Raw genomic sequence first — 25,609 nt, 5'->3', positions numbered from 1 at the left:
TATCTTCATGCCTTTGCTATAATACACAGCTACGCTTGCTGAAGATTAAGGAAGCTGCTTTTGATAAAGCGTGATTCTTGTAGATATTCATCTCAGAAAAAAAAAAAGAAAAACGCTGGTGTCTTCATCTGTAGCATTTGATTATTACATTTTCCTTATGTGTTTCAACTTAGGATGACTTCCTTGTTCGCTTAATTGACTGGTAATTCCTTTGTTTACTTTTTTCCAAATCTCAAGAAGCAAGTCTAGAGTATTAACAATGGTTACATTCGCATTTAAAATTTTTTTTTTGAAATTTGAGTATTTCAGAAAGGGGTAATTTAGGCAGGCATGTATGTAGAACTTTGCATTTTAATTAAAAAGACTCAAAATGAAATGAACCTCTGACAGTAACAGATGACTACTTCTAAAAGCTGCATTACTACTTGATATATGCTCAGTATTTTCTTGTGGGTAAGTCCTACGACTTGTTTCAAGAAAAGTGACAGGACTAAAACAATTAAAAAAGACAAAGCTGCTGTTTTTTAATCATATGTTCATAAATAAAACTAGGTTGTGAATTGTTTCCAGAGAAGCAATTGACAAAGTATGAGTAAATCACTCTAAGAACTAAAGCTGCGTTGATTTTTTTTAATGTTCAACCAAACATCTATCCTTGTCCAATGATGAATTTTCTTTGACAAATAAATATTTACAAAGTATGAAATATAGACTTTGTGCCTTTCCTAAGGCCAAAGCATACTGTTTAAACTAAAATTTAATTTTTTTTTCTCACCTCAAATACACCAAAATAAGAACATAACTAAAAATTAATTGTCTCTTGTAGTAGACTGTCCATTAATCTTTTGTTAGATAATATTGGCATTGTGAGTTTCAGGTAGAAAGAAAAACTGTAATTTCTAGATTGATCAGAAAATGTGAGTATTTATGGATTTGAAGAAAACAATAAAGTCTGATAAAATAGAATTTTCTGTAACCTCCCTTATGGAGTCAAGAAGGAGGAATCTTTCAACATCCTCCCATTTTGCAGTGAAAAGTCTTCATGCAGTAAATAGTTTGCTTGGGTAGATCAAAGGGTTAATTTACTTCTGATTTGAGAAGAGACGCAGACTTCCCTGATTTTTTTACAAAAATGTGTTGTGTGGGAGGAAGGTAGAGGCCTCAGAATGAATTCACTAATTGGGGTTTTCACCTGCTGTGAGTCTAATCGAATACAAAGCCTTATTTGTAGCTGAAGAGGAAGAGAGATTATGCAGAGTGTAAGAATTTCTGCCCAGTTTTGAAATTCCGCTTATTTGGCACAATCGGTGGGGAAAGGCAGACAAATAGTTACAAGTTTGAGCTGTTAAGGTAGACCAGGAATGCTGTAGTCAGATATACTGGAACCACATTAACCAGTGATCCATTTTTAGCAGGAGGTGGTGTGGGTCATATACATGGGTTATCGCTATAGCTGGCAGGCTAATAGGTACTCCAAATTCTTTCCCGTGAAGCAACCGTCGGCCTGTGAGGTTAATGAAGTATGGCTTTATTTTAGTGAAGATGCTAAAATTCACATCTTTTTAGATGTTCGGCTTGATATAGGTGGCTCTGTGAAGCTTTGAGAAATCTTATTAAAAGAAAACTGCGTGAGAGTGAAGCAGAGCTCGACTTTATCTGGAACCTGTCTGGTGAAATCTCTGGTTTAGATGGCAGCTGGCTCACAGAGAACTTTCCTGAACCTGGCTTACTCTGCCTCCCTAAAGAGACAGGGCCTGGAAAAATAGGCTTTTGTGTGGGTGTGAAGTGCTCTGTGTCTGAACTTAGAGGCCTCTTCATTTGCTGGTTAATGTGACCTGGCTGGATGTTCTGACATCCAGAAGATGTTGGTTTCAGATTGATCTAGGGGGATTGTTATATATATTTCAATTAGTATGCTATAATATTTGCCCTAACCAGCAATGATTCACCATACGCCAACCCATTTGTTAGATGTCTGAATCACTGTTCATGGTTAGTACTTGTACTATGCAAAGAGGAATATGGAATTCTTATGTCTTTATTGTATACCCAAATGTTGACATTTTACTATAGAATATGTATTCTACTTAATTGAAGTGATACCTATACTCTAAATGAATTTTTATAAAGTGATGCAGGTTCTACTTAAACTTAGGGCGCACTATAGATAGAGAGAAGCTGAACCCTAGGAGTTGGTGAAGTCTCTCGGGACCATCCCTCCAGGCAAGTACCCAGTTCAAACCATTCCTTGTCTTTGTCCTTTCCTGTGCCACTCCTCATTTTTACACAGCTAGCATCAGGCCAACATTGAAACCACATGCAACCCAGAAAGGAAAAAGATGTGTTTGTGGAAGGTAGGAACAGCCTAGCTTCAGCTGTTGGCCCTTCACAGCCTCCACTAGATGGGCTCATTCGAACCCAAGACCCTTCCAACAGTACACTGCAAATCCATAGCTCCAATTCAGACATCTTCCCTCTGAGCTCAAGACTCAGATGTCCAACTGTCTCTTGGATACCTGCACTTTTACATCACCACCTCCAATTCATTATGTTCAAGACTGGATTCATCATCTCTTTCCTAACCCTCTTCTGCCCCCTCCTCCTGAAATTCCTAGCTCGGAGAATGCTACTCATCCAATCTTGGTTGTCACTCAAGGACAATGGTCCTTAACCTTCACTGCATATTAGAATCACTTGGAGAGTCTTAGAAATCCTAATGTCCAAGACCAATTAAATTAGAATCTCAGGGTGGTGAGACCCAAACATCTAAATTTATTAACAATCCCTGAGTGATTCCAAAGGGCGGCCAAGCTTGAGGACTATTGCTTTACTTCTTCCCTCTCTTCCATTCATACATCCAGTCAGTCAAGACTCCTGTAGTTGGAACCTTATTGTATCATTTCTCCACCTCCTCTGCCACTGCTGTAATTCAGATCCTCCTCATACTGCAATCTCCTTGTACCTGATGTCTGAATTTCAGACTCTGTCTTCTGATCAAGCCCCCACACCATTGCCTGAGTGATTTTTCTAAAAGACAAACCGGACAGAGCCACACTCATGCTTTAATTCTTTCTTCCTTAAAAAGCTCCCTCATACCTTTCAGGATACAAGTCAAACTCCAGATTGTCACACTAAGCCCTTTCCAGTTTGCCCATTTCTCTAACCCTTATCTTGACATTCTCTCCAAAAGATCAAGCAGACCGTTGAAGCTCTTGTGAAGAACAAGCTGGTTGCATCCTTTTTACCCTCACACCTGCTGTTGTCACCACCATAATTGTTGATTTGCCTTACCCTCAAAAGGCCAGAAGCTCTTTGTGGGCCTACAGAGGAGGCTTCTATGAATATTTATCCAATGACTGAGTCTCATCTGCTTTTTAGCCCCAGAGTGGGGGGATCTGACTTTCTCCTCTATCAGTAGTCCCCACTCAGCATCAAGTCTATTGCCCCAGAGGGTGGCTTTGGCTGGATGGGTCTCAGTTTGGTCAGGGTCCTGGGAGAAACAGATGGTACATTCAAACGGAACGCTTGAAGAGAGTATAATGAAAAGGCTATTTACAAGGCTCTAGGCAGGCTAGGAGAAAAAAAAACAAGGAATGGTAAACTTTTGCCCAAAGGGATAAAGGGAGGAATGGTTTGCGTAACTGGTGGAATGCTATTGCTGTAGGAAAGGACTGGCCAACAAGACTTGTGGCTGCAGGTCAAGGAACTCAGCAGCTGCCAGGCCAGAGATCAGTAGGAGGGAACCTGAAGAATAAATACCCAAACATCACCTTCCTCCTGTCCTTTCCTCTCCTTCTATAGGCCTTTCATCACTGCCTCCCAATTGGCTGAAAGCAAAAGGAAGCCAAACGGCAGGAAAGCCTGATTGATGTCCCCACAGAGGTCCAACCTCCTGGGGCACAGAGCAGAATGGAGAAGGACAAAGAATAGAGATGGATGGGAGAATGGGGAAGCATCCTGCACAGTCCCTTAGGTCAGAGATGCCCTTATTCTCTAAAGATACCCTCAAAGTTTAAGTGGTTCAAAGACCAGAGTTTTGGCTACGGGAAAATGTACTGGGTTGCCTTCTTTGACCTCATCCCATTTCATTTCTTCTTTATCTCTATTTCTAGCAAATTTACTCTTCTCTGCTCTGAGCCATCAGTGAGATTGTCTGTGAGTATACTAGAAAAAACACAGACCTTTCTCACGGGAAAAGAAGCCATGTCTCTTCATGGCAGCATAGCAGAATAGCTAAGCGCATGAGTCTTCGAGCTGGATTCCCCAATTCCAATCCTTGCACCATTCTAGACAGTGGTACTGGGAACAAGTAGGTCATGGCTGATTCTGAAGTCAAAATTTTAGCTGAAGTTTGTTCTGGTAGCAGAGCTTCAGGCTCTTTTCATGTCCGTGGTTCATATCAAAACAGTAATAATAATAATAACAATATAATCAGAAGGAGGAGAAGAAGAAACATCTACTATAAACAAACAATATAGTATCATACATGGCATCACTACATTATTTACATATGACACTAAGGTATATCAATTATGTTCTTTTCCAAATGCTTTCCTCTAATAAGCAAAATTCATAATCTGACTGCAATTGAACAACAAAACAGTCTCTGTGATGCCCGCGTCATTTGTTAATACTTTCAGTATTTAATTATAATATGACATCAAGATTTGGGAACAAGTCTTCAAGTGCCTATAACTCCAGTCTAAAAAAGAACTTAAAGATGTATTTTTGAGGATTGCCATCTGTCAATTTTTTAAAAAAGTCTGAATAGTGATTTCTTATTCCATTCTTTTTTCTTGTCAACAGATTATTCTTAGTAGTTTTCTAATTGGACACTGAGAAAAGAGACTTAAGCATTTATAGAGAAGCGTGTCAGAACTCCTGAATTTTGAGCAGGTAATTTAAAAGTGTAAAACAAACAAACAAAAAACAGGAAAGGAAGAGAGTGACAAATGTCTTACTATCCAGGTGTTACAAATCCTTAGTTTATTGATTTGTAATATTTACAAATGTCCATGCTCTGAGGCTTCTGTCTTTTCGTTGAAATAAACATAAACAGTAGTTAAGTGATTTGCCACACTGACACAGAGATTGGTGTCTCTGATTTACTGCAAAGGGCACTACTTCCTCATTACAGGACACTAATCCCTCTTCCCCAAGGATCGGAGCAGACCTAGAATATACTATTAGACCAAGGGACAACTTCAGCCAAAGCAAATCTTAGTGTGCCCCCCTCAGACCGTAATAGCAGCTGCCTCCACAACTCACTAGCTAAAAATTGCTAAAGGGCAACACTAAGTAATCTCAGTGTATGAGCCAGAATGCCAGAAGAAGTGCCATATTTGCTTAAAAATAGCAATACCGATCATACTTACATGCACATATCTTTAGTGATAACATTTACCTTTATATTTGGTTTGTTAAAGGTAATAAAGAATCCTGGCATTCCCTTTTGCTTTTGTCCAGATACTTTATTTTTGCCTCTTTTGCCATGCTATAGCATTAGATAAAGCAAAATGGGTGTCCTTCCACCTAAAACATTCTAGGGGGAAAAATGTTGAGCAGAAAAGGATTATTTCAAAAGAAGCCGGACATGGTGGCATGCACCTGTCATCGCAGGCACTTGGAGGCTGAAGTGGGAGGATTGCTTGAGCCCAGGAGTTGGGAGACCAGCCAGGGCAACACAGTGAGACCCCCATCCCTTAAGAAATAAATTTTAAAAAGGGGACCACATTTAAACTGTAGACCGAAGTGGAATGAATCAATCAGAAAGGAGAGTGGAAAGCAAATGTTTGAAAGAAAATAAAAAGAAAAGCAAGCCAACAAAATAAATGGACAAAGAAGGACAGTGAAAATATCACTAACAGTTTATCGTAAGATGCTCTTTGGATGCTAATCTAAGGTGTTATGTGAAGTTTGCAGAAAATTCTTGTGCTAATGAAGGCTTTCTTCTTCTTTTGAATATTTCCAAGCTTGAAATAATTGTGTGTAGTTAACTTCTATCATCATATTGCAAACTCTAAAATTAGAATTATTTGAACTGTTCAGGCCCTGTAACTTTTCCAATAAAATATTCTATTAGAAACAAGTTCCTTCTAGATCTTCCTAAAAGAATACTAAAGGACCAAACCGTGCAACAGCACTGGTGGTATTGTATTCATTTAGAGAGTCCATACCAGTGATTCTCAAACATTAGTATGCTCAGAGTTTCTGGTTCAATAGGTCTGGGCCGGGCCCAGGGAATTTTCATTTCTAAGAAGTTCGCAGGTGATACTGATACTGCTGTTCCCAGGGTCTACATTTTGAGATCCGCTGCTATGTCACAAATCCAAATACAAAGTCTTTTTAACAATCCCTTTTAGCCCAGGATGAGCCTAACGGCAATTTCACGTCCTTATCGCCGGCCACTTTAATCTTAAACTGAGGAGGAAGGGAGAGTGAGAATTATGTATATAATTTTTTTCTTTTATTTTTTAAAAAGAAAACTCCAAGCCCACACTCTTAATTATCTGGAATGAGGTCATTTGCACCTGGGTCATTTATTTAGGCAACAAGTAGTCTTGCTAGAGGCTTTAAGGAGGTGTTAGCAGAGCGGTGTGTGGCTTCCAGGTTCCTGGGTCTACCTTAAATCCCCATCCTCTTTCTTTCTTTTCTTTCTTTTCTTTCTTTTCTTTCTTTTCTTTCTTTCTCTCTTTCTCTCTTTCTCTTTTCTTTTTCCTTTCCGTTTTGAAAGCCCCAACTGCCCAGTCTCTGGGTGTCCGGGTTCTCAGGTCCCTAGGTGGGGGCGGAGCCCGACACGGCCCCGCCCCGTCTGCCCGCAGCGCCCCCTCCCCGGCCCGCCCGCGCCGGCTCCTCCGCAGTGCTTTCAGCTGTGAGCTTGGGCGGCGGCGGCGGCGGCGCTCCACTTTCGGGGAGCCCGGCGGCTCTGGGAAGCTCACTCCTCCACTCGTACCCACACTCGACCGCGGAGCCCTTGCAGCCATGAGGGAACAGCTCAAAGGGTAAGTGGATCGCGGCCCCGGCCCCGTCTGATGGCCGCAATCCGTGCACTTGTGGCGCGAGCAGGGGGCAAGCTGAGGCGGTCAAAACTTGGACAGGCGCGGCGGCTGGACCCGGGGCGCCGGGCGGCTGGGCGTCTAGGAACCTCTCCCGCGGGTTCCCGCGGCGCGGCTGCAGGTGCGCCCCCGGGGTTTCTCCCCAGGCGCCGGGCTAGTGGGGGAACCTCTTCCCTCGGCTTTGGGACGGGCTTGGAGAGAAAAAGCTGATTTCTCCCCGTCCCCAGAGGGGATAACGCGTTCCTCACGCGGGGATTGGGGCCGGGGGAGCTTTTCGCTCCTTTCCAGGCTGCCAGTGTGGACGTGAGCAAGGCTGGCTGTTCCTAAATCGTCGCTCTTACTCGCAGAAGGAAGGGGCGCACGCGGCGCTACCTTCCATTGCACTGCAAGTGCCAAAAGGTCAACTTTCTGCCTGATTTCTTCCGAGGATTCCAACTGACATTTCCCTCGCTGCATTTTCTACCGTGCTCATTCCATGCCCCAAGACCTGCAGAAATCAGGAAAGAAAGAACAAACAACTAAAGCCCAGAAGTCAAAGATTTCAGGGGGGGGATTTTTGTTTGTTTGGGCTTTTTTTTTTTTTTTTTTGCCCTTCGGGATTGGGTGTGGAGTCATTTCTAGGGTGTTCTCTCGCATTTCTCCAGGTGTCTGTGCTCATCTTCAAGCAAAGTTTGTCACTCCCAATCCCAGCACGGCAATAAGAAGGGCAGAACACTTTGCTTATATTAGTCAAATTTGAAGTTAAGTTTGAAGCTTTAAATTGAAGGGGTTTAGTTGCTCGAGGGAGGCATAATATTAATTATAAACTGTTTTTACATCATGAAAAAAATCCATCCGATTTAAGTGGTGAACTTTTAAGTGGCGTCTTTAAGTGAAATCTACATTTTTCCTTGGGCAATAAACTCTTCTTGGTCTTCTGCTTTATCCCTGTCATCTCTCCTTGTCACCCACCCCCCCCCCCCCACACCCCCAATCAACCTTTCTTTTTTTGCCTAGCTTTTTTATTGGCTTTTACTCAAGCCCCTCTTTGGAGGATACATTTGCTGTTGGAGAAGCGAGTGGAGCAAATGAAGCAACACGGTTATATGAAAGGTCTCTGGCCCTTGAACACCGTGGAATTGGTTTCAGTCATCATTGTTTGATCTCCGATTGGACACGACCCTGAAAAGAAATTGCTTTGGCCAAAGTTGAGGGTGGGTAGGAGTTAAACCTTGAAAAGCAAATAAAACGGAGGACAACTAACAGCTGGAACAGGCACCGAGGCAATCATCTTTGCCCTGGCTTTAGCCAAACAGAATAAAATGGTAAATATCCCAGGGAACAAGAAATGGGGAACTAGAATGGATTTCTGATGCTTATATTGATGCCCACCCCTCCAACCCCCTGCCCCACGGTAGCAGAAACTTTAAAATATATTTTACCATCCACACCCTGCCAGTATTCCAGCAATGCAAGCCAAGTTCAACAATTCAGCATGCAAATGCCAAGGTTCCTCTAGAAAAAGAGTCTGATCCTCAGATTAAAGGGAAATCATTTGTGCGTGTGGATCAATGGGCTCCAGATTATATATGAAACCAAACTCTAATCCTCTGCAAATCGCAAGAGAACGCTCCCTTTTTATATTGCTGCATAGCGATTAGTTTTCTCCCTGGGAAGTAGTGGACAGATAGTTTTTTAAAAAGGCAACTGTTTGGAATATTTTCAGTACCAAATAACAATGGTGGCAGAAGAAATCTTATTTTAATTAGGCAACTGCCATTTTCCCAGCCACAGCAGTAGATATTTGTTACTTTTTATAAGTGTTTAATGTTTGTTTTTAAGAAACTAAAAAAGCAATTCCAGTAAGTCTGATTATTCCAGCACTGACAGCAGGAACAGCTCTGAGGCAGTTATAATAACCTTGCACACTACTTGAAACTAAAGAAGGTGAGAGAAAATTTAAATTGTATGGTAGGAAATTAGGTCAGCCTTGTGCTCAGTAGAGTAATGCTTTAATTTCTTATTATTGACAAGTAGGTGTTGCTGGGGTCTTTTGTCATAGTCGATGACTTTATATTTTAATTTGCATCAGGGTCCTATCACAGCCTCAAATAAAAGGGAAAAAGATTATCATGGTTTGTAGAAAGAAGAAGGAGAGGGGAAATCTTCGTATAAATACTGCTCAGAGAGGCATATCTGATGCCAGGCTTTGGAACCTGGCCAAAATCAATAACATTTTTTAAAGATGTAAAGAGCGTTTTAAGGATTATTTATGAAGCTGATCTCTGTGTTAATGTACGTACAGACTTGTGATCTATGTTGAACATTATTGTTCTCAGAAAGGCCAAACAAAGATGTACCCATTAACATGTGAACAGGTTTCAGAATTTCCCTTTTGGTTGTTCATGGTATATGGGGAGTGTATTTCCGATGTGGAGAGTGAAATGCAGAAAAGAGACAATTACCAAAACAGTGCCACCCACCCTTCCACTCCCTCCTCCCTAGCACACCATGTTTTTCTATATTGTCCGCATATTCCAGGTAAATGTGGGCTCTTCTCATGGAGTTACTGAGAATTCTCTACTGTTTTTGAAGGCAGGCACAGAGTAAGAAACGAAGCTGTAAAATCGGTATTGATCACAGACAAAAATTTGGTTTGTCCTTCAAGGTACAAGATGGATATGAGTTATGCAGATTTGTGCTTACTGTTTCATCCAGTCCATATTCATAGTTCCTATCTATTTTGGAGGGTTGAATGTGTCCCAGTGGGGCTCTGGATTCATCACAGGTAGAAAATAACAAGCCGTGAAGTGAATATTTGGTTCATCATATAGTTACCAAAGAATCTGAAGGTTTTTTGGCTACGTTGCCAAGCATTTTTAGCATTAAATGATTAAAAGACTATTTTTCTCGTTTTAAGAATTAGTCACACCCTTTATTCTTTTCTTCTTTCCACTTGTGCTCACTTCTTTTGCTTAGAACTGATTTGCAATTGAAGTGAAACTAAGACTGCAAAGGTGAAATCTAAATCTGTTTTTCTAGTTCTTTTGCATTGCTTAAAAATAAAAGGTTTGTGTGTTGAAGGTGAAAAAGGTTGGCTTCTGGAATTGTTTGAGGAGTTCATTTATCTATGTTATTCAAGTCCCCCAGAATCACAGATAACTGGGAGAATAGTACCTATCAAGGACTAGTATCTTAACTCACAAATGGGCAATGGAATTGGGGGCTTAGAATTTCCTCCTTCTTCCAGTAAAGGAGATTTTCAGTTTTGCCGAGGACTGATGGATTAAAAAAAAATAATTTCTAAAACCCTTTTCATAATTTTAACCTTCAAAATAAATTCTTTAAAAAGGCAGGAATGTATGTATGCCAACAGTCATGAGATTTCTTTAGAAGATGGGGAGCTACATGAAGCCCTCATTCATTCTATGTGGGATTCTCCTGTAAATTGTACACACTGTTTCCCTTTCCTTTTAGAACTGTGTTTGGTACAGGTATATTTCTTGCCTATGTTCCTCTAATTTGAAGTCCATTCCAGATGGTGGCTTTTCACCGTGGTTCCCTGTCTCTGTCTGATCAGGCTTATCAGCTCAGCTAAATGTTTTTCTGCAGACCTATAGAAGATGCTACGGTCCTTACAAATATCCTGGAGATGGGACATTGTTGTTACACAGTGTGACTAGTAAGGGCCTGTGTGAGCCCTTGTACATGTGGGCACACATGTGTGTGCTTCCTCTCTTCGCTCTTCCTTTCTCCCTGGTGCTTATATCACATCTGGATGACCTTTGGAAATAGAGGAGGCCTGAATGCAGGGTGGTCTCAATAGAAGGTAACCTTTCCTTGCTCTGCACTTATATACGGAATTGGTATACACTCACTTTCCGAGCTGAGAAATGCCTGAGAACAAGCAACACTTTTTCCACGAAGCTGCAAGCTGCAGCCTCCTTGTGCTGTGCATGTAAAGTACCAGTCCTGCCTACCCCTTCTCCAGATCATAAACCGGCTTGGTCATGGGGTGTCCTAAAACCCCTTAAAGCATAGAGACCACATCTCCTGCTCTTCTTGCTCTTTAAGACTTGAATGTCACTCTGTTATATTCCCTCAACTGATAAGCCCTTGTTATAGTCCTCAAATGTGAGTTGTCTCTATGGAAAAGTAAAACTGAAATAAACATATTTGGAAGACAGTGAAACAGCACTTCACAAGTGAACATTTTCTTGCAAATTGATTTCAGTAGCCCTCACTGTTCAATCACTGACTAGTAAATATTACAGGGATGGTCTTTGAAGTTGTACAGTTTGGATGATTTCCATATGTCTTTATGAGGTTTATGATTGCATTCCATTTCTTAAACCAACTTAAATGGTTGTTTTAACTTATTTTTTTTAAACATAGGTGATAACATGTAGTGTGTTGGTTTTGCTCTCTAGGAAGGGTCTTTCTTCGCCTTGATTGACTTAATTACAGTTGGATCCACATCTATATTGTAATCAACTAATAACAGATTTGCTTTTAATAGATGACAATTTGAGGGGCACATGATACCAAAAGCGACCACATATTGAGCACCAAATGGTGCCGGTCACTTACCTATTTCAACTAATCCTTTAACCCTCCAAGGTAGGCAGGCTTGCTTTAAATTTCACCGCCAGTAGGGCGCAGAGCCCTAAAATTCAAAACATACGCTAAGGCCATTCGACATTGTTGCCTCTCCAGACTCCTCTTTCTGTGTGAGGCCCCTGTACTTTCTGGTCCTCTGGAAATGCCCCAGTTTAAGCGATTTCTCTTTTTTCCTTCCCTCCCCTTCCCCTCAAAAGTTTATGAATAGGCTCTGCATATGAGTGCCCAAATATCATTCAAAACTGCATTTTACTGTATCAAAGCCTGTCATGCAATCCCTGAAAACTGGAAATACGACGCTATGGTGATTTATGTAGATGGGCCAAAGTAAGGAAAAGTATATGTAGTTATTTCTCCAGGGTTTATTCATGTAATTGAATGAGGAACAAAGGTGTTTTGTTCTTTTTGTGGCAGGAGCTGATAGCCAGCAACCACACTTCAAGAAATGGAAGACAGCTGTGAATGCTTCATTCAGGCCCAAGTAAATATAGGAAGAGGTGTAGTGGTGTATAGCGTACTGAGTTTAAAGAAAAAACACTCTGAAATAATGGGAAGAAGGAAGTTATGATATATTAGTCAGGCAGTAGATATACCTTAAGCTGAAATGAAATACAGGTATCATGAATATGAGATCTGTATATGTAGAGGAAAGAGTAATGGAAAAATGTCAGGGGCAGTGAAAGCAAATGAGAAGTGAGATGATTTATATTTATTGAACTAATGTCCGGTATCTCTTTGACAGAGTTGAATAATAATCAGTTGTCGGTGTCCTTTCTGTAGTGTTCCACATTGGATAGGTGAAGAAGTCCTGATAGTCGATTATTGATCACAGAACAAGGTCAATTTATCATAACTGAAGCGCGATCGATTTGTGGGCGCAAAGAAGAAACAAATTCTGGAACCGAATAATGTTTATATTGCTTTTCTCTTTGGAAACAAAGCAGAAAGGGGCCTTTCTGCTTGTAAGATAAACATTTCTTCAATACACTATGGAAGCGCTTTGAAATAAAGATTCCGAATGGTTCAAAAGCAAATCATGTTGTTGTTATTGTTGTTTTCTTTTTTCCTGTTTTCTTGACTACTCATTGTAAATGCTGAAGTCTTTCTTTATGTTTTGTATTTTAGCCACGAGACTCAAACAACTTGCTGGGACCATCCCAAAATGACAGAGCTCTACCAGTCTTTAGGTAAGGACATGGCCATGTTTCCTCCAAGTTAAATGACAGGTGACTTTTAGGATAAAGTAGTTTGCAGTGTGAAAGTTACTTGCTATATAAATACATCACCAGATTGTTTCAAGGGTGAAAGCAGTGGCACCTTCCTATCCAAAATTGACGATCAGCTTTCTTTTTTTCAGAGGTTCCTTAAAAACAAGTTTTAGAAGTTGATTGATTCCTAAAAATTCAATATACCTGAGAGGGCCTGTAGGTCTTTGTAGTTTTCTTTGGTGCCTAAAATGATGGAAAAACAGTTGCAATTTATGGCTATTTTTTTTTTCTTCCCACGAAGATAGAAAACTGTTTCAGGTGCTTATTGATTTCTTCCGTGTGAAACCAAGACAACCCTTTTGCCAAACCACAAATGTTGTGTAAAGGAATTTTCTGCCGTCTTTCCGGTGCTCACAATTCCTAAGGCCTGGCGGGTCATTAATGTGAACATTTAAATGATTTCTTTAGTATGGCTTGTTTTGTGTTTATGTAAGAGCCTGACAGTTCTGTTTTCTTTCCCCTCATAACTTGAATTATTTTGAATGGGTACAGAGCATACAAATAAGGGTTTGAAAACACCAGTCTTTTTACACTGGACAAATGTCCAGATGTCTGGTTTGTCGTTTTAGATCTACAAGGAATATTCTGAAATGAATTATCTTAAGTTGCAGCTTGTTTTGGGTTTTGTTTTGGGACAGGGTCTTGCTCTGTCTCCCAAGCTGGAGTGCAGTGGTGCGGTTATAGCTTATTGCAGCCTCGAACCCCTGGGCTCATGCGGTTCTTCTGCCTCAGCCTCCTGAGTAGCTGGGACTACAGGAATGCACCACCACACCCAGCTCATTTTTAAAATTTATTTTTATTTATTTTTGTAGAGATGGGTCTCACTATGTTGCCCAGGCTGTGTTTTTATATATTTTTTTAATATAAAAACGTCATGTCTTTTCTACTTTTTCAAGCCTGCATTTCTGTGAATGGACATATTGATAGAAAAACACATAAGGCGATCTCTTTGGATTTAAGGTTATGTGATGAGCACCGTGGGAATCAGGGTACTTAAACATAAATTCTGTGTAGGTATATGTAAGTGGGGGGTGTGTGTGTCAGGGGGTACGTAGCTATTACTGCTTTTGTGTCATAGATTCTCACAAAATGAATTGCAGCTATAGAGACACCAAGGACTAGAGAAGAGATATTAGCCAAAAAATGGTTTTATTAAACATTTTTCTAATTATAAATCATTAAATTTCTTCTGGAAAACCTGAAAAATGTAAACAAAAAACATGAAAAAGGAAAAACAAAGTCACTTATACTAGCCAGAGAGATCCAATACATTTCGAGTAATATTATGTCATTTCAGTCTGGTTATAAGTGTGTAAACGTTTAAAATTTTAAATAAAATTGGGATCAGCTAATTTTCAAGTGCTACATTTCCAGCCCCTACAGAATGTTTTTGGCTTATAATTGTGGACTGTTTATACCACAGGTGGAAAACGTGAATGCTTATCTTTTGGCAAATGAGAGAATGAAAAGGCTTCATCTGAAGTGGGCAGCAGCTGTCCTGGGCAAGCTGGTCTTTCTATCCCAGTACTCCCAGGACCCCTGATTGTACAAGAGAAAAACTAGAAATCTGTCCACAAAGAGCTAATTTAAATTAGTCTGTGGGCCTCCTGATCGTAACCTGTGGTTTACACAGATTTAGCCCACTTCTAACATTTCCTACTCTAATTACAGTAATTTCTAGTTGTAATCTTTTAATTCACTCTTATTTTAAAATCATCATTATTCTAGAATTAATACCTATTCATATTTTTGAAGTTTAAAAATATAGACAGGCTAACAATAAAGAAGAGACAAATCATTCATAACCCCACTTCTTAGAGTTAGCTGGTGTTTAATAATCTAGGATCTTCAAAAATGTCTTTCTATACATATATTTTTATAGAAGTTGAATCATTCTGTCTTATAACTTGCTTTTTTTTTTCCACTGGAAAGTAATGTATTACCATGGCCATATTTCCATTTTGTTGTATAGTATTCTCTACCACTTTCAATTACTCTGTAATGAGAAATTGCAAACATGTTTGATGAAAAGCTAATTATGGACTATCAATGAATACATGTTTGCTCCTTTAATAGAAATTAAATATACATTTAATCATTATATTTCTAAAATTTTCTCCGTAGTTTAGATATGGTGATAAACTCAAAACTGATAATCTCTCATGACTTGTGACATTGGGCTTGTGACATCACTCAATTTTGAATTATAACAGAATTTTACAGTTGCAGGGGATTTTAGAACTCATTTATTGCAAACTTTCTCTTTTATGAAATCAACTTTCAGGTATAATTTTTATATAATAAAAGGAAGTCATCGTAAGTGTGTGATCAATTCCAGCCCCCTTTGAAATTCTGTTTCTTGCTAGCCCAATAACAAACCACTTGCAAGTGAACTAAGTGTTGAAGTTTGCTTTTCACCTTTCAGAGTTAATATTTCCAATAGTTTTGTAACAATCAAACATTCGTTGGGCTTTTATCCAAGTGGTGATTCATCGGATAACATCTCCCATTTATTGCGGGCCTATTGTATGTTTTCCACATGGGACGTGGCAGCAACCAACCTGCATGGTGGATGGTATCAACATCCACATTTCACAGGACAGCGAAGCCAGGCTCAGGGAGGAATTGATCAGGGCTACACAGCTATGTGGGGCTACACCTGGATTTGTCCTCAGTTTTCTGTTAGTACTTTCACTGTTCTCATTGATTTTATTTACTAGGTAAAGTATATTTATGTTGGTTACTACATACCTGCTACACGTATATGGGAATTGATAGTTTTACCTATGAATAGTAAATTACTTGAGTGGTATTTCTGGAAATGGTATGGTGGGTTCCTAAACAATGGGCACTCCTTTCACTGTTGCCTGGCACATATAGAATGATTGTTATATGGCTACATCCTTTTTTGTTTGTTTGTTTTTTGAGACAGAGTCTCACTCTGTCACCCAGGCTGGAATGCAGTGGCACGATCTTGGCTCACGGCAACCTCCGCCTCCCCAGGATGAAGTGATTCTCCTGCTTCAGCCTCCCGAGTAGCTGGGATTACTAGGCACCCGCCACCATGCCCAGCTAATTTTTGTATTTTTACTAGGGACGGGGTTTTGCCATGTTGGCCAGGCTGGTCTCGAACTCCTGACCTCAGGTGATCCTCCCACCTTGGCCTCCCAAATTGTTAGGATTACAAGCGTAAGCCACCGTGCCCAGCCTGCCTACATCCTTGAGATCCCATATAAGATTAACTACCAGCACTGCCTTTCCCCCTCTCCAAAATTATAGTGTTTCAAAGTTGAAACATAAGCATAAAATACTGAAAAGAAACTTTTCATTGATTTTTAGTTTTTACTTATTAGTTTATATTTTTCTTCTTCAAGAGGTATCCCTTTTAGGTCCAAATTGCTCTTTGAGCTGGATGAAATGGTCGGAAGCCTTCAACTACAGTCAGTTCGTGAAAGGTATCTTGAAAGCAGAAATGGTGTTGGGGTCTGGCGTGTCAAATGTTTAAGACCACATCTAGCCCCCTCTCCTAATCGAACCTGAACCTCATGTCTCTGGTGAGGTGCTGAAAATATCAAGCTGTTGCTTTTTCCCTCTGTACCCCCACTCCAGGCATACTCTACCGTGGAAGCTACAGTGGTTCACAGTATGCATGGTAGGTTACACATTCCTAGAGACGCCCACTTCTAAGGAGATTTCCATTCTCTAATTTGCCAAAGTTCCCAAGCAGCCTGTTCAACACGTGTTTATGTTACCTGCCTTGCCCTCAAAAGCATTCAGGTGTTCCCCTGCACCCAGGGTTTGAACACAATAGGATCAGAAGCTGAAAACATTTTTTTAGAACTGAAAAAGTAGCAAGTATTTACTGATGAAAAGCTATAATATCGCTTGAGATATTACCATTGGAGCTCTCTAATACATTCTAGGTGGTTTTCTTTTTCATTCCTTTTCCACTGATTTTCTACAATGAATTTATATTATTTACAGTTAGATGTTTGGTAAAAAAGTTTCTTCGTCGATACCCCCATTCCATTTCTTACTTAGTGTCTCTATAGCTACAATTCATTAACTAATGAGAACTTATGACAGAAAAGCAGCAGTAGCCACACACACACACACACACACACACACACGCCCCACATATATGTAGATAATTTATACTTAAGGACCCTGATTCTCATGGACTTTGTCAGGTAACTTTAAACTCAAAGAGATCATCTCATGTATGTTTAGTCTGTATGTCCAGTCGTGAAAAATGCAGATGTAGACATTTTAGTGGTAGAGAAAATAGAACTTTTTTGATTAAAAAATAGATAAAAAACAATATAAGATAATTAATTTTAGATTATTTCCAACAGATCTAAAATGGCTTTGCAGAGGAGGTTTCCATCAAGTGTTAGAAATATTGTGTTTCCCTCATTTATCGGCTGTGTACCTACACAAAAAATTGAGAGAAAATATTGCCAGAGTCCTACACAAACAAAGCAAGACATAGCAAAGAAATAATTTAAAGGTTCACTATGATGACTGAACAGTCATTAGGAATTTGAGTCCCCAGAAAATTTTTTACATCACATTAATGGTTTGACAAAAGCATTGTCTTGGATTTTCACAGGGAATAAATCACTAAAAGCAACTGGAAATCAGTTTTCTTTCAGTATTTGTCTGTGACTACCCCCAATGTCATAGAATGGTAGTAGAGAATAGTAGTGGAGTAAGTGGGATATAAGAGACCAAGTGTCTCATGTCTATTTTTTGTAGACCTTGGTGCTTTATCTTTAAAATGTGAGGATATTGGGGCTGGGCACGGTGGCTCACGCCTGTAATCCCAGCACTTTGGGAGGTCGAGGCGGGCGGATAACCTGAGTCAGGAGATCAAGACCTTCCTGGCTAACATGGTGAAACCCCATCTTTACTAAAAAAACAAAAAATTAGCCATGCATGGTGGCACATGCCTGTAATCCCAGCTACTCAAGAGGCCGAGGCTGAAGAATCACTTGAACCCAGGAGTCGGAGGTTGCAATGAGCTGAGATCACGCTGTAGCACTCCCTCCTGGGCAACAAGAGTGAAACTCCATCTCAAAAAAAAAAAAAAGTAACGATATTGGACAAGTGTCTAAGATTTTTGTTTTTCTTTTACTTTGGGCTGAGGGTGGGGCAGGCTGTTTCTAAACTTGCTGTGATCATTATTTTTCAAGAGGTACCTTTCGGCTAACTCTGCAGACAAGTGGATTTCTAAAAATGTAATCATTCCTATGTTTTAAAATGTACATTCTGAGAAAACAAACAACAGGAGAAGATCATGCCACCCATCCGTGTCTTACAGGCTGAGTGAGGCAAGCTGTTGTCAAATAGAGAGGCTCTTGAGATATTTCCCATTAGACTCCTCTGGGTCATTCATTTGTTATTGAGAGGGTACATTCTTCGTCACTCCCTAGAAGTAATAATATGTTTGATTCATGAGGTGAGTTTTAGATTTCTATTAGCATTTTTACAAATGTAATGGAAAGACTGTTCCAATAGGTTAGCTTGGTGATTTAAAACTCTGAGCTCTTCAAGGCTCCAGAAAGCATTTACAACATCAGTAGATGTTAGATAGTAATATGCTCAGGAATGTATTTTGAAATACTAATATAATATTGATTTACATGAAGTGCAATTATGTGGTTAAAAGCCTGTCCTTTTCTCACAATTTATGTCTAGGTCCCTAAGTTCATTACTGAAATTTTAAGAAAATATTTTTTAAAAAGCTCACCCTGCCCCCACACACATAATATATGCTGCTTAAAGATACTTTTATTGGGTTTTTTTTTTTTTTGACAGCATCTTGCTCTGTCACATAGACTGGAGTGCAGTGGCCTGATCATGGCTCACTGCAGCTTTGAACACCCAGGCTCAAGTGACCCTCCCACCTCAGCCTTCCAAGTAGCTGGGACTATAGCCGTGTGCCACTGTGCCTGGCTAATCTTTTTTTAAATTTTTTGTAGAGATGGAGGTCTTACCATGTTGCCCAGCCTGGTCTCAAACTCTTGGGCTAAAGCGATCCTCCCACCTTGGCCTCCCACAGCTCTGAGATCCCAAGGGTGAGCCACTGCACCTGGCCTTCACAATTTCCAATTTCAAATCTTACTACAAATTTAAGTAATCAGGAGTATTTACATATGGACAGATATACTGACCAACAGAGTAGAATTTAGGCTGGGCACAGTGGTTCACATTTGTAATCCTAGCACTTTTGGAGGCCGAGGCGAGCAGCTCACTTGAGCTCAGGAGTTCAAGACCAGCCTGGGCAACGTGGTGAAACCCCGTCTCCCCATCTCTACAAAAAATACAAAAATTAGCCGAGCATGGTGGCATGTGCCTGTAGTCCCAGATACTCAGGAGGCTGAGGTGGGAGGGTCGCTTCAGCCCGGGAGGACGAGACTGCAGTGAGCCGAGGTTACATCACTGCACTCCAGCCTGGGCAACAGAACGAGACCCTGTTTAAAAACATTATTTCTTAGCCTGTCTTATTGGGGGGGTCTCTTAATTATAAATACAATAAAATATGTGGTTCCCCAATGGTTCCTTTTTAAATTACAATGTGAGTTTTTTTGCATTTGTGATACTGTCAGTATAGTACAAGAAGACCAGTTTATGAAGGAGACATGTAGGTAAAAATAGGATAATGTGAAGAGAGAATCACTGCACTTCAGAAAGCTGATTTTATTTCAAGCAGTTTATTAAAATCTAGATGCACCATATGTTCTGATGTTACTTATTCCAATTTCCTTTTCCTTCATTGAAGCCCTCTTAACCACAAGTGTTTTCTCAAGGGGTACTGGTTTTCCTTTTCTTAAGTTATAGCATTCTTCAGAAGGATCTAGCCCTTTTTAATCTGTTGCCCAATTTTTGGATCCTACTATCCAGCATGATGCTCACCTGAATGATGCAAAAGCTCTCAATTTTCAAAAATGGACTTCTGAGTGTTTTTGGAATTCTTAGGAAAAGTGGTCTTTAAAAACCATAAGATTTGAAGGCAGTCTATCAGCACGTAGCCCTTAGCTTCATGTCTATGGTTTGCAGAGAGCTTCAGAATGTTAAAATGAGGGTTTAATTTTAGGGTCTGCTGGGCCTGAGGTTAGGGGTGTGATTCTTCAGCAGTTCTAGAAAGGAGAACTAGTTAAGTCCTAGTTAAGTCAATGGGGCTAAAAGCTTTTTAAAGATACATCAATATCATTATAAATCAGCAATTTGCAAGAGAGTTAAAAACACTGCTATCAAAATCCTTGTACCTCTTTCCTCAGCTTGCCCAAGAGGAAGCGATATTGTAGTTATTTGTTCACTCTCCTCTTTTGATAGGCTTTCTACATTCCATTAAGTATTCCCTCCTGAGGATGCTCTTGGGTTAGAAACTGCAGGATTCTGAATGACTATGAATTCCTTCCTTTTGCATTAGGAGCTTGTCCTAATGCTTTTCTCAGCATATTTTGTGAACTAAACTGTTCTCCACTAAGCTACTCAATATTTAGCTTTCCTTGGCTCTTGCTTCTAGTTCCTTAACATATTGCTCAGTGTTAAAACCTCTGCCTTTTGACTTTTTACTGCCATAACGCTTTGAACTGGAAAGGATATCTAGATTCAGATGCCAGCTTTGGTGTGACCTCGGGCAAGTCCCTTGCTTTCTATTGGTCTTCATTTTCTTATATGTCATGTTGGCCAGTGATCTTTCATCATTAAATGACTGGTTTTGTTTTAAGTCCTGGCTAGAGTAAAGCTTGGTTGTATGAATGTTGTCAGCCCTAAACCCCCAGTTCCTCTTTGTCACCACCAACCTAAAGGATATGAATAATAGGATAATCATATTTATGAATTTAAATTTTTTTTTTTTGAGACGGAGTCTCACTCTGTCGCCAGGCTGGAGTGCAGTTGCACGATCTCATCTCACTGCAACCTCCACCGCCCACGTTCAAGCGATTCTCCTGCCTCAGCAGCCTCCCGCCACCACGCTCAGCTAATTTTTGTATTTTTAGTAGAGACGGGGTTTCACCATGTTGGCCAGGATGGTCTCGATCTCTTGACCTCATGATCCACCCGCCTCGGCCTCCCAGAGTGCTGAGATTACAGGCGTGAGCCACCGCTCCTGGCGTATAATCATAGTTGTAATAATTGTACTTTATTTGTGTAGCACTTTACAATGGCGAAGAGTTTTCAGAAATAACCATGTTTAATCCTCACACAGCTATAGAGTAGCTGGCATATGACCTGGATTTTCTATCAATGTCAGTTTCAGATTTTTTGTCCTGTCATCCCTTTGAGTATCCTTCCAGTTTTTGATTTGGGAAATAATGCTGCCATACCGGTGGATGGGGCAACTTTTCCCTTCTTTCCATTTGGACTTGAGCAGACTGAGACTCAAGACTTGATTTGATTTATACTCACTATGGTAGAAGATAAGGAACCAAGTCCAGAACACACATTTTACAAACTCCGAGTTCTCTGTTCTCAAAGGAACATCCATTACTCTTAGCATGATTTATAAAACTGCTTTATCAGCATAATTAAACTGGACTCCATATGACATTCTTTATTCCCTAGCTGACAAAATTAGCACAGGAGATTTACTCAAATTTGTTATTAAGGCTGTTATAAATGTTCTTCCTTTACTATTCAGCTTATAAAAGAAAAAAGAAAAATAATCTGCTCTTTTAACTTTGATTAGGATCCATTGACTTTCCCCATTTGTAAAATAGAAATGTAATTTCCAAATCAAAATTTATGGCATTTTAATGGACTGTTCTAAATATTATAATATTTTTTCTTGTTCAAATAACTTGATTTAAAGCTTCTAATTGAAGAACATAATAGATATTTCTGAATTGCATCTCTCCAAGCTTATTTCAGAAGGAAACTCAAAAAGAATTGTTCCTTAGACTTTGACTGGTTTACAGTTTTAAAAGAGCTGCCAAATTGTAGTTTACTGATCTAAATAAGAGGAACATTAAGGTTACACCTGCAGCTAGAAGAAAAGTGCTGGATGTGTACAATTTTATGTAGCTGGATCTGCAGAAGATGATTTTTGCACACAGAGTAAAGGCATCTAAAAACGTGTCTGCTCTTATTCAGACATTTCCAATATTTCTTTTTTAAGCCCACAAGTCTGATTACCTCTGTATGTCTCTTGGGAGCTGCAATTTTGCTGGAAAGAGATTCAGAACAGTCAGAACACTCACATAAAATAGATAGTTTTTAAAGTCTGTACCCTCTACGGTAGTAATAAAATGACCTAAAAATATTCTGAAAGTCTCTCTTATGACATAGTGGATGAATCATTAGCTTATTTATGAATTGGTGATATTCTGTGAGAATGTTTCAAAATTTGCTATTCCACAAAGTGTTCATCGCTTGCATAACTCCAGGAAAGTCATTACACCCCCTCATAAATAGAAGCTTATATAACGGAGACAAATGTTGCTTATATTGATATATTTACATACAGATTTCTTTACCAAGCATTAATTTTGGTAAGAAAGTGATTGTTTTTATATTTTACTTTCTTGGTCTGTAAAGAGGCTATCACTTTAAGGCCAGGCATGGTGGCACGCACCTGTAGTCCCAGCGCTTCCAGAGGCTGAGGCAGAAGGATCCCTTGAGCCCAGGAATTTGAGTCCAGCCTGGGCAATATAGCAAGACCCTGTCTTAGAAAAAAAAAAAAAAGAAGCTATCACTGAAGAGCAGTGCTTCTCAAACTGGTGAAGGGCCAGGTTTTTGTTGGTGGTGGGTTTTTTTTTTGTTTTTTTGAGACAGAGTCTTGCTCTGTTGCCAGGCTGGAGTGCAGTGGTGCGATTTTAGCTCACTGCAAACTCTGCCTCCCGGGTTCAAGCGATTTTCCTGCCTCAGCCTCCCGAGTAGCTGGGATTACAGGTGTGCACCACCACACCCAGCTAATTTTTGCATTTTTAGTAGAGACGGGGTTTCACCATGTTGGCTAGGATGGTCTTGATCTCTTGACCTCATGATCTGCCAGCCTCCGCCTCCCAAACTGCTGGGATTACAGACGTGAACCACTGCACCCAGCCGCGGTGGTGGTTTTTAACATACTACATACACATCACAGATTTTTAGGTGGTTCTAATGAAACTGACAAGTATGCATTCACACCACATGTAACTCAACAGTCAAGTTCAACAACGCTTGACCTCGTCTGTACCCTGCTCCATGAGATGAATGCATTGATCATGAATTTGGATGTCATGGCAATGTCAAATTGCTATAGAAGTTACTTAACACACTGTCCATATCTATGCTTGTGAAAGACCATATTTTGAGTAGCACTGTTCTAGAGCACTTAATTTTTGAAAGTATAAATGTAAACTCAAATCAAGTGACTCAGGTCGGGGGAGGATAATTAACCAAAGAGGAACACCTGAAAATGTTATTTATGCGGTTTAATGTTTTGCCAGTTGAGTCAAGTTCAGGCAGAGGAGGGATCTATCTTCTTTCCCACTTGGTAGCTCTCCTTAGCAATTGTTTTAGAAGACAAAGCATAGAAATCATTGTGTTACAGGAAGGAACCAGAGATTAAGCGGCAGAGCCACTGCTGCCTAGTTTAATGTCTCTCCCACCCCCTATAATTAAATATAATGTATATAATGTGATAAATTTAAAATACAGGTTTGCTTTTATCTAGATATAAACTATGATATATGCACTCTTTATGGGGTGCATTCAGTGGGGGAACTAATTGATTATACTGTGACTTTCCTATTGTCACTTTATGAGTTTAGGTTTGGAGGCAATGTTTTGCAGCAACAAAATTGTTCATTGACTTTGAGGCTGGATTTAAATTCTGATTCTGTCACCAGTTCTCTGTGGTCAAAAAGGAAGCCACTAATAATTTTGAACCTCAGTTATGTGATGTATTAAATAGTTATGATGAGACTTATCTTGTGTTGTGAGGATTAGAATGACATATGTAAGGTAACAGAATGTCTGATGTAGTAACTGCTCAAGGAATTATAATTGCTATTAGTGATATGCATTATTATTATTAGTTATTATTATCATATACCAGTGTCTCTCCTTATTTAATAATCTATTGGGTTCCTGAATTGAGATACCAAGAATTCAGATAGTGAGAGACACCTAGGTTTAGGTCTTCACATTTGACACTCGAGGAGCCACTAAATTTTTCTGAAGTATTTTACTTCTTAACCAAGGTGATAAAGATCACCTGATCACAATTTATGCTAACTTTTGGAAAGCATACACTTACTTTAATTTGACATGCAAATTAAAATAATACATTTTCTACTGTGTTGTTTGCCCTCCCCCAATTCTAAAATAATATATCATTCAGGATAAAAAAGACTACACTTTGGGAGGCCGAGGCAGGTGGATCACCTGAGGTCAGGAGTTCGAGACCAGCCTGGGCAACACGGTGAAACCCCATCTCTACTAAAATAAAAATTTAAAAAAGCCGGAAGTGGTGGCGTGTGCCTGTAGTACCAGATACTCGGGGAAGCTGAGGCAGGAGAATTGCTTGAACCTGGGAGGCACGGGTTGCAGTGAGCCAAGATCGCGCCACTGCACTTCAGCCTGGGCAACAGAGTGAGACTCTGTCTCAAAAAAGAGCATAAATATCTAATAAATGATGGTGGTACTAGTCTGTGGTAGTGGAGGTATCACAGAATGGCTGTAGAGATGAGGAGGGCTAAAACTGTGAAAAGCCTTATATGGTATGTTGAAGGTTTTTATACTAAGGTTTTTGATTTGGAAGATGTATCAATCAGGGTCTGCCTAGTCAGAAAACGTAAACCCTCTAGTTATTTCAAACAAAGGGAATTTAATGCGGGGAATTGGTTACTCAAGAATGGAAGTGCTAAGAAGCCACACACACAGCATGAAGTTTCTGTTATACCTAGGGCTGGAGGGACAATGACAAGAGGTGGTATCACCAGAGCCCCAGATGTCATGGGCATCAAGGCGGAGTTGGAACCTTTGGCCAGCTGGGACCAATGAGGGAGGGGCTCCGAGGGAGCTGGAGCCAGGAAGGAGACACAGCCAGACCTATTGCCGGAGGTAGAATGAAAAAGGAAGTACGCCCGGCTTCTCCTTTCCGCCTGCCCTCTAGGCTTCTGCCAGTGACTCCTATTGGCCAAACTTACTTGGAAGCCAATTGGTAAGGGAGCAGGAAAATGTACTGTAATAAACAGCAGAGCAGAGAAAAGGCAGAGAAAGTATCAAAAACCAACAAGCAAATGACTGAAGTACAGGAGATCCCATGGACAGTAAGGCAACCAACCCTCTATGCAGATATTTCGGGAACAAGAAACATAAAAAAACTAAAAAGCTTTCATAGGAGTTTGAGGTGACATAGATAAGATACCAGAAGGACATCCTGGCTTCAAAGGAAACTGATCTTAAAGGAGAGGAGGTAGCAATTAAAACAAATTATCTGCAGAGAAGTCCAAACACTAAGGATAAGCTTCCATGCATTTGATGAAAGTACTTGCAACGTTTACAATTGTTTATGCTCATGACTCTCAAGACTAAATACAGACATACCTTGGAGATCTTGCAGGTTCAGTTCCAGAACACTTCAATAAAGCAAATATCACAATAAAGTAAGTCACACAAATGTTTTGGTTTTCTAGTACATATAAGTTATGTTTACTCTATAATGTAGTCTAGTAAGTGTGCAACAGCATT

At 40.0% G+C, this 25,609-nt stretch overlaps 1 protein-coding gene across 19 annotated transcripts in view; it reads left to right on the top strand.

Moving 5' to 3' along the window:
* DMD (dystrophin) overlaps positions 1 to 25,609 on the top strand; it is a 2,616,526-nt gene that overhangs the window by 2,463,274 nt on the left and 127,643 nt on the right. For 15 of the 19 annotated variants that reach the window (XM_063804906.1, XM_063804905.1, XM_063804907.1 and 12 more), the window contains one exon: positions 12,780 to 12,841. In XM_063804906.1, coding sequence (XP_063660976.1) covers positions 12,780 to 12,841 — 62 coding nt within the window. Of the gene's footprint in view, positions 1 to 6,839; positions 7,002 to 12,779; positions 12,842 to 25,609 lie in introns of those variants that run through there. The other 4 variants (XM_016943548.2, XM_016943550.2, XM_016943551.4 and 1 more) reach the window with 3 other exon arrangements.

The sequence above is a fragment of the Pan troglodytes genome, chromosome X, assembly GCF_028858775.2.
Source record: "Pan troglodytes isolate AG18354 chromosome X, NHGRI_mPanTro3-v2.0_pri, whole genome shotgun sequence".
Taxonomy (NCBI): Eukaryota; Metazoa; Chordata; class Mammalia; order Primates; family Hominidae; genus Pan; species Pan troglodytes.
The sequence above is the reverse complement of the archived record's forward strand: the minus strand, read 5'-3'. Positions and strand labels throughout refer to the sequence as shown.